This window comes from Phoxinus phoxinus (assembly GCF_949152265.1).
Source record: "Phoxinus phoxinus genome assembly, chromosome: 20".
Classification (NCBI taxonomy): Eukaryota; Metazoa; Chordata; class Actinopteri; order Cypriniformes; family Leuciscidae; genus Phoxinus; species Phoxinus phoxinus.
In genome coordinates, this window is record NC_136895.1 from 23,865,981 (window position 1) to 23,876,108 (window position 10,128).

General features: G+C 41.2%; 1 protein-coding gene across 1 annotated transcript in view; it reads left to right on the forward strand.

Moving 5' to 3' along the window:
* LOC306988453 (uncharacterized protein) overlaps positions 1-9,914 on the forward strand; it is a 30,047-nt gene extending 20,133 nt beyond the window's left edge. Inside the window, exons 7-10 of the mRNA XM_079593455.1 lie at positions 5,420-5,746; positions 6,134-6,430; positions 7,243-7,542; positions 8,350-9,914. Of these exons, the coding sequence (XP_079449581.1) occupies positions 5,420-5,746; positions 6,134-6,430; positions 7,243-7,542; positions 8,350-8,444 (1,019 nt within the window). The 3' untranslated portion in view covers positions 8,445-9,914. The remainder of the gene's footprint in view (positions 1-5,419; positions 5,747-6,133; positions 6,431-7,242; positions 7,543-8,349) is intronic.
* Positions 9,915-10,128: the final 214 nt, after the last annotated feature.

Consider the following 10,128-nt stretch of genomic DNA (forward strand, 5'->3'; position numbering starts at 1 on the left):
TTAAAGGTACTTCTCCCATCTAGCAGTGAAATTGTATTTTGCATTCAAACGAATAGTGCTCTCTAGCGCCTCGCTTTTTCAAATGCGTGTTGCAACTACGGTAGCCGTTATGTGCCAAGAAGCGATGACAACAAGTCTTCCAATAACCCTTCATCGAGTTTAACTATACATGTTATGCTGCCTATATAATGAATTACACAACCAAACAATGAAAAAAAGCTAGCTAGATCCGGTGTGGTGTTGTAGTTTTCTAATGTTACTAGTTGTTGCAACAGAATATGAAAAAACGAATAAGTTTTCTCGGCCAAAAAGAATGTTAATCTCGCGATAAAAAAATATACGCCTTTAAAATGGGTTTGCGTTAACGCCAATAATAACGCGTTTAACTGACAGCACTACTGATAACGTATTAGACAGGACTGTTAGACAGATCCATTAGTTCTCTGGGAAATACCCTGGCGGGTAGTTCCCAGAACTATCTATCTGATGCGAAAGCCCCTATAGGCACTCTGAATAGTCTGCAGCTACACAGCCCCATACGCAGCAGAGTGCGATGCACTGTGTGTTGTGATACATTCCTCCCATAACCATAATTAAAATGTTTGTGACTTATGTGGCAGTAGACCTTTTGTTGGCTTGAATCAGACAGACAGGATATCCCTCGTTGCCACATGCTTCCATGATCCCCTGACGCCCAACATCCTGTTGCCAGTTTATGGCCTTGGATGCTGTTGGAAAAATCTCACCACTGCTGGCCGGGAGAACACACACACAAGCCTTGCTGTTTCAGAAATACTCTGACCCAGTGTTGTGGTTTCAATCTTTTTGTGAAATAACTTCTCAGAGATCTTTGATGCCAGAAATATTTAGACTTTATTTAACAAAACAAAGCCGAGCAACCTCCTGCAGGAGATGACTCCCTAACATCGGTTAGCTTTTCACATACATCGCCTCCAAAAATGGTCATACATCCTATAGATTATTTTGGGCAGGGATTTTACACCATGTGACACACTTAAATAGAATTCTCTGCTGCATTAACATTCTGACCTTTCAAATAATGGTGTACAAATATGTAGCTAAATTACTTATTTTCTAAATAATAAAATCTTCAACACCAGTCACCTTGCTATAACAATAAGGCCCTTGTCAATGACACTCAGATCTTTATTGCTGCCCGTTTCTCATGCATCAACACGTTGATTATGAGAACTGATTGGATTGAGGACAAGCGTCAGTCTGCGTGAAGAACGAGAGCGCGCAAAGAGGTTTTTTTTTTTTTTTTTTCTCTCTCTTAATATTCAGTTCTCTTGTTGTTTAGTTTATTATTTTCCAGAAAGTAGGGCTATTTTCGATTCTGTGGTTACTTGTACATTTTTACCTTCAAACAAATCTGTATTTTAATTAGACGCGTGACTACTTTATATAACAGCCGCGTCTGAGAAGTGGGCTATTGCAGTTTAAATTTTATAGCACTTAAGTGTAGCTGTCCATAGAGGCAGTTTCGATTTTCTCCCATTTTCGGATTATTTGCTTTGGCTGTGTTAATTGCTTGGACTAGCAGCTGTCCTCACTCAGGGGTTTGAAAGCACTATATTTCTGTAGTGTGCGCGCTGTCGCGGAAGCGTCAGCGGAAGCGTTCAGCCCTCCTCGTGTGAAGACCGACTCGGGTAAAGACCATCGACTCTACCTGCGCGACTCCACCGAGCAAGGACACCGACAAGGCACTTAAGTATCCTATTCTCCCTCTTCGTTTCACACTGGTATAGTATTTCCCTACTAATTATGTGTTTTCAATACATTCCTGTTGTCTCTCGACGACGCTCTCCCATCACGCACAGAAGGCAGCGCAATACTGCTAATCTGCGTCCCATTCTCTCATCCTCTCACACACCTCTCTCTATTTCTATGGGTCTATGGAATTGTCAGTCAGCAGTCAACAAAGCTGACTTCATTCCAGCCTTTGCATCTCACTCTACTCTTAATATTTTAGGCTTAACTGAGAACTGGATTCGTCCAGAAGACTCAGCAACCCCGACTGCTCTCTCTAACAACTTCTCCTTCTCTCACACTCCTCGCCAGTCTGGGAGGGGTGGGGGCACAGGTCTTCTCATTTCTAACAATTGGAATTACTCAACTCTCTCCTCTCTCTGCAATAACTACTCGTTTGAATATCATGCTATTACACTTACAACTCCCATTAAGATCCATATTGTAGTCATATATCGCCCCCCAGGTCAACTGGGAAGCTTTGTAGAAGAGCTGGATGTGCTGCTGTCTTCTTTCCCTGAGGATGGCACCCCACTTGTAGTCTTTGGTGATTTCAACATTCATCTAGAGAAGCCGAATGCAACAGACTTCATCTCTCTCCTAGCCTCATTCGATCTCAAACGGCTCATCACCTCAGGTACTCACAAATCAGGCAACCAACTAGACCTGGTTTACACACGCAACTGCATCACAGACAACACTTTGGTGAAACCTCTCCATGTTTCTGATCATTTCCTCATTACATTCAATCTACAACTCACTACCCATGCTCCACCAACCCCTCTACCAGTTACTTTCAGACGAAACCTGCGCTCACTCTCTCCCACCCATCTCTCCTCTGCTGTGTCATCTTCTCTTCCCTCACACTCACACTTCTCATCTCTGGATGTTAATACCGCAACAGATACTTTATGCTCCACTTTAACTTCTTCTTTAGACAATATCTGCCCTATCTCCTCCAGGCCAGCACGCACTACTCCCTCTAACCCCTGGTTATCTGAGGTTCTTCGTGAACACCGGACTAAACTCAGGGCAACAGAGAGGAAATGGCGCAAATCAAAAGACACAACTGACCTTAGTATGTATTAATCTCTGCTCTCTTCCTTTTCTGCTGATGTTCATGCTGCAAAATCTTCTTATTTTCACAACAAGATCAACAGCACCGCTAACACACGAACCCTTTTCAAGACATTCAACTCTCTCCTCTGTCCACCTCCACCACCACCCACCTCCTCTTTAACTGCTGATGATTTTGCTAACTTCTTCACCAACAAAACAACAACTATCAGCAATCTGTTCTCAGCTCCACACACACAGGAACCCAGTCCAACCCCTCCCACTCCCAAACACATTCTCTCCTCACTCTCTCCACTAACCGAGGAAGAAGTATCTAAACTTCTCCTCTCCAGTCACCCCACCACCTGCCCTTTAGATCCCATCCCCTCACACCTTCTACAAGCCATCTCTCCCACACTTCTACCAGCACTCACACACATCATCAACTCATCCCTCCACACTGGCACTTTTCCTACAGCATTCAAGCAGGCTCGGGTAACTCCACTGCTTAAGAAACCCACATTAAACACATCACTCTTAGAGAATTACAGACCTGTCTCTCTCCTACCATTCATTGCGAAAACACTTGAACGAGTTGCCTTCAACCAAGTAACATCCTTCCTCTCTCTGACCAACCAACTAGACGTAAACCAATCTGGCTTTCAAGAAAGGGCATTCAACCGAGACTGCATTGCTGTCAGTCACAGAAGCCCTACGGATTGCAAAAACTGCCTCCAAATCATCAGTTCTCATTCTCCTGGATCTGTCTGCTGCCTTCGACACTGTGAATCATCAGATCCTCCTGTCCACCCTCTCATCACTGGGCATCACAGAAACTCCTCTCCACTGGTTTGAGTCCTATCTCACAGGTAGGTCCTTCAGGGTCGCATGGAGTGGCGAGGTATCCAAAGCACATCAACTGACTACAGGGGTTCCTCAGGGTTCAGTTCTTGGACCGCTCCTCTTCTCCATTTACACCACATCACTGGGACCCATCATACAGGCACATGGCTTCTCTTACCATTGCTATGCTGATGACACCCAGCTCTACCTCTCATTTCAACCTGATGATCCCACAGTAGCTGCACGTATCTCAAGCTGCCTGGCGGACATCTCGGCATGGATGAAGGAACATCACCTGCAGCTCAACCTGGCAAAGACTGAGCTTCTCGTCCTCCCTGCCAATCCATCTCTACAGCACGACTTCACTATCCAGCTAGATTCAACTTTAATCACCCCATCAAGGTCGGTCAGAAACCTTGGAGTAACATTTGATGAGCATCTGACCTTCACAGACCACATCACAAAGACAACTCGATCATGCAGGTTTGCACTGCACAACATCAGGAAGATCAGGCCCTTCCTGACTGAGCATGCAACACAACTTCTCGCCCAGGCCTTGGTTATCTCTAGGCTTGATTACTGCAATGCTCTTCTGGCTGGTCTTCCATCATGTGCAATTAAACCTCTACAAATGATCCAGAATGCTGTAGCCCGTCTTCAACGAGCCCAAAAGGGCCCACGTCACTCCTCTGTTCATCTCTCTGCACTGGCTACCACTCGCTGCTCGCATCAAGTTCAAGGCATTGACGCTCGCTTACAGATCGACCACAGGCTCAGCACCCTCGTACTTTCACTCGCTCCTACGAGTCTACATCCCTACCAGAAGCCTGAGATCGGTCAATGAGCGACGGCTCGTGGTACCATCACAGAGAGCCACAAAATCACTCTCCAGAACATTCTCAATCACGGTTCCTTGCTGGTGGAATGATCTCCCTACCCTCATCCGGAATGCAGAATCCCTGACCACATTCAAAAGACAACTGAAAACTCATCTCTTCCGTGAGCACTTGACATAAAAAAAAAAAAATAAAAAAAAAATTACCCTCTCCTTTACCCTCCCTTGTTTTGGCTTATGCTACTCTGAGCAATGCCAGAACTTTGTATTTTGAGCATTTCTTGCGTTATTTTTGCCTCTTCACGATGACTCGCTTGCTGTAGTCCTCAGTTGTAAGTCGGTTTGGATAAAGGCGTCTGCTAAATGACTAAATGTAAATGTAAATGATTGTTTGCTTACCATCTAATCTACCCAGACCTTAAAATGTGGCCTTGTTCAGAGATGATCAAAGATATTTGCTTCACCTGTGACTTGTCATTTATGTTTTGGCTCATGAGTAGTTTGTTCTACCAGTACACACACACACACACACACACACACACACATTTCTATCCTTGTGAGGAAATTCCATAGGCGTAATGGTTTTTATACTGTACAAACTGTATATTCTATCCCCTTACACTGCCCCTATCCCTAAACCTACCCATCACAGGAGACATTCTGCATTTTTACATTTTCAAAAATATATAATTTAGTATGTTTATTAACCCATTCCCCTCATGGGGACCGCTGGCTGGTCCCCACAATGGAGGTGATCTCAGGTTTTACTATCCTTGTGGGGACATTCGGTTCCCACAATGTATAATAAACCAAGCCACACACACACACACACACACACTTTAATGAAGCTTTACTGACTCACATGTCACATAATCTCCTAATTTCTTTGCTTCTATTTGCTTCCATGATATAAAGTGAAGCAAGTATCAGCCAAGGAGGGAGAGTCTGTCACTCTAATGACTAATACTGTAATACGGAGAAAAGATGAGTTGCTGTGGCTGTTTGGATATGAAAACACTGTCATAGCTGAAAACACTGTCATAGCTGAAATCAAGGGAGGGATTGGAAAGATCTCCACATTTGATGTTGCCGATTGGAGATTCAGAGACAGACTGCAGCTGGACGAGAAGACTGGATCTCTGATCATCAGAAACGCCACAACTGAACACGAAGGAGTTTATACTCTGAAGCCCATCATCAGTAAATTGACCATGATCGAGAGATGCAATGTTACTGTCAGAGGTGAGTATCTCAATCCTTTCTTTTTAATTTGCTTTGTTAATTTGAACCAAACTCTGCCAAGTGTGAACTAAGATTCAAGTTTCAAAATCTCCCACTGAACTGCGTTGTCAAATAAACAGTTCTGATGCTGCCTTACCTCCATGAGTATTTCATTCAGTTATTATTTAGAGCAGAATTCTGTAAATAAAGCTACATTGTACAGTCTTCCCATTTGGATTAATGGTAATTTAAGGCAATATGTAAGGTTAATTTTCAAGTTGATTTTAAATCCCTATCTGAATAATCTGTGTGAAGTATGTACACGTTCACATGTACACACACTTATATAATGGAAACTTTTTCTCTATATTTCTCTTGTTCTTTGCGCTGCTGTCACACATGTGACAGTGTTGACGACAATAGGGATGAGGGGAAAGGATGTGACTCTATACCCTGATACTGAAGTACAGAGAGATGATCTGATCATGTGGACGTTTGGAGATCAAGACGATCTCATCGCTCAACTGACCGGAGAGACCGGAGAGACGTCATATGCTGATGCAAACGAGAGATTCAAAGACAAACTGGAGCTGAACAAGAACACTGGATCTCTGACCATCAGTAACATCACAACTGGACCTTATAAACTACAGATCATCAGCAGCACGAGGATGTCATGCAGGACATTCAGAGTTTTCAATTCTTGTGAGTCTTTCGATTTCCTTTTAAGAAAGTTTTATAAGTACTATTATTATTGCAATATATTATTGCTAAATAAATTAGCTGAATGTATGTCCCCTCCTTGCACCAAATTAAATTAAAACACGAAAAGCTCTGCAAAAACAACTGACCGAACCAATCTACAACGAGTTTGATTATCAATTAATCAGGTCTGCATACAGTGAACAGAAATCATTCACAAAAGACGCCACTTTACAGTAGTAAAATAATAGTAACATTTCTATTGACAAAAGGTATCAGAGAAATACAGGAGGACACGGAGTGAGATGAAAATGCACGATACAAGTCAAGCTAAGAATTCTTTATATCAAGCATTTTAGACAAACTTATACCTTAACACGTCTTCGCCTTTCCCCCGTCAGTTGCTTTGACAGATGTGTGCATATGTTTAATGTTTCATACATATTCCCTCAGCACATAACTTACATTTTACGGTTGTATCATTATCTGTAAAGAATGTGAGAACGTCACGCGTATTTCCATAAAGTTTCAATGAACGAGCGGCAGTTTGCATATGCACATCAAGTTAATTTTCTGAATTTGGATTGTACAGAACATGTGTTTTCAAATTAGGGTCTAGGAACCAATTAGGCCAATATAATTTTGGAAACACCAGGATGTCTTTATAACATCTCATTTAATATTGTTCACATGTATAATACTATATTTATTAAATACAGTAAATTTAGGCTATATCAAGTGACATGAGACGTCAGTTGAACCCGACAGTTTAATATCAGTGTCTGTACGAGTAACTTTCTCTGTTTGCTCTCCAGGTGAGTCCAGTCCCAAGACAGTGTCAATGTTGGCGAGAGAATGTTTAGTTTTAATCACTGGTTTGAAGGTAGAAAGAGATGAGAGTGTGGAGTGGAGATTTGAAGATAAAATTCTCACATCTGGAATGAATGGAGACATCAGTAAGACTGAAGATGTGAGATTCAGAGGCAGACTGGAGCTTCACCATCAAACTGGATCTCTCACCATCAAAGACACCAGAACCAGCGACACTGGAGTTTATCATCTAAAAATCGGAAGCGGAGAGAACATTTGCTGGAAATTCAGTGTTACTGTCAGTGGTGAGTAAATCAACTCTTCCAATATGACTTTTTTATTAGTTAAAGGCACACCGTGGACTTTGTGACCTAAAGAGTTGAAGCATATGAGTTATTTTAAATGATTCCTCAGGTCAATATACAGCGCTTGACACTATCAATGCTCCGAGCGGGGCTGCCCTCTTGAAATACCACCTATGTAAGTTTGGAGAAGACACACCGTCTTTGGATGCACCGCACCGAATGCCTGGAGAACGAATTACTTTACGACCATCACGTGACCACAAGCTCTGATATACTCTCAAGGAGCTAACGCTTTTGCTACTATTTTTCCGCCTGCTCGACTCCTGGCCATGGCTGAGGCAAGGAAAAAGTTTAAAACTGGTTCTGAGGAGGCAAAAAAGAGAAAACGCGAGAGGGATCGTGGATGTCTTCTTGACTTTTGCGACAGTGCTGCGGCGCTTGTGGCCTCTAGGGACGCTCGACGTAAAAGTTACAGGTCTGCGGTTACAAGTTCTGCGGTGTGCCTTTAAAGTGACTTAAACCATTTCTTTGAAAAATAATCTCTCATGTTGTCCTAAACTTAACTTTATTTCTTCTGTGGAAGTATCGTCTTTTTGCTTTTTTCCAAATAATGAAAGTAGATTCTACCAAGTCTATCCAAGTCTATTAAAGTCGTGTTACTTGGTGTGAGATGTAAGATCACTATTCACTCAAGTTCTGAAGGCTGAGTTCACAAATCGTGTTAATTTGTTAGAAAACTTGGTCCTTTCTTGTCATTGGTTTTGATGTCTGACCAGATCTTCCTTTTTTAATGTCTTTGTATTTCAGATTCTAGAGGAAACCGATTGAATAATTCAGCAATTGTACTGATGAATGGAGAGGTTCCTGGAGTGAATATGCAGCAGGCCACGAGTCCAGTTTGATGAGAAGACACTAGCGAAGACACTTGGTGAAAACGTGTGTAACAGTATAATAGATTTGTGCACTATCTCTTAACCCTTTAAAATAATAATTCTAGGATGGTAGTCTCAGCATGAAGAATATGATAGACTAGGTTCCTTGCAGAGGTGTATAGTCCATGGGTCAGAAAGTAAAAGTCATGTCTTATGTTTATTCCAGCCATGAACTCATCCAGCTGATTCACTAAGTAGTTCTATCTCCTGGCTGGAAAACTGTGCTAGTTAGCAAATCCAGGTGATTGGAACAAAATACTGAGGAGAACTTTTACTTTCTGAACCTGGACTTTACACCTCTGGTTCCTTGTTCTCTAAGAAGGTACTGGCCACATCTGTTCTTTATTATGTGTACCTCTAGGTTAGGATGGGGAATGGTCTCCTATTGTAACACAGTATAGGGTCCTCTTGGCTGCAGATGTACTAGTGGTAAGCTAGCCAGAAACTGCTAAACTGTGTAAAATATATATTGTTCTTAAAGGTTTTAACTTTTGAACTGCTAATCCAATCTGTATGTTTTAAACGTGATTGCGTCATCAAGTTTGGGGCCCCATTTACACGAAGGGAAGACGTAGATATTTCCCTGCGGTTTGGTCTCTCATTTACACGAAAACCTGTTTTTCTGTTTTTATCACAGAAAACGATTATTTCTAAAAACTCCGGCCAAAATGGTGATTTCTGAAAACGCCGGTTATGTGTTAACTGAGAGAAACAGGGTTTTAGGTTCTCAAACGTCACATTATGCGCCAGAAAATGCTTAACGTCATGTGAGTGCTGTGAACAGGAAGTCGCTTGTGTTATTCGTTGTTGTCGATTCTGAGGATTCTGATTGGCTTTGCATGGCTTTATGGCCCATAGGTTTGGCATAGTTATGATGGTGCTCGATGGCGTATTTATGCGAGTTGATGTAAATGACAACTTTTTTGAAAACGATGTTGTGTGCACAATGTTATTATTGAAAACGGATAGGGGGGGGGGATATTAGTTTCTCTAAATACCCATTAGAGAACTTTTAACTATCATCTATTCACCCAATAAACATAGGTTTTCAAATCAAAAACAATTATACAGCTGCTTTACACATCGAATGTGGTACTGAAATTTACGTTTTCAAACGAGTCGGTACACAATGACCCAGTGGAATTGTGTCCATTGGAGATAACTGGCGCAGCCAAAAGCTCCATTTCTAAATATAAATAATATTTATATAGTTTGTGAAAATATTTTACACTGTTTGTATTTTTATTGCACAAGACAGTTTTCACAAGTGTACTATATTTATAAGTCACATTGTTTAGTGTTCTATTATTATATAACAAAGTTTCCATTTTCTTTACTTTCTGAGTGTTTTTGGATAAAATAAAAGCAAACCTTGCTTAGGGATTGTTAAATGTCGACAAAATTTCATCTGGACATCTAGAATATCCAAGTATAACTTTCTCTCTCTCTCTCTCTATATATATATATATATATATATATATATATATATATATATATATTATTTTTTTTTTTTTTTATGATGACAGAATGTAATTATTGTGTGAACTATACTTTTAACACCAGTATTGCGTTAATGTTCAGGTTAATATTTATGCTAATTTTTTTGTGATCAAATCTGAATGTCAATGTGAAAATGTGATTTGAAGTGCCTTTG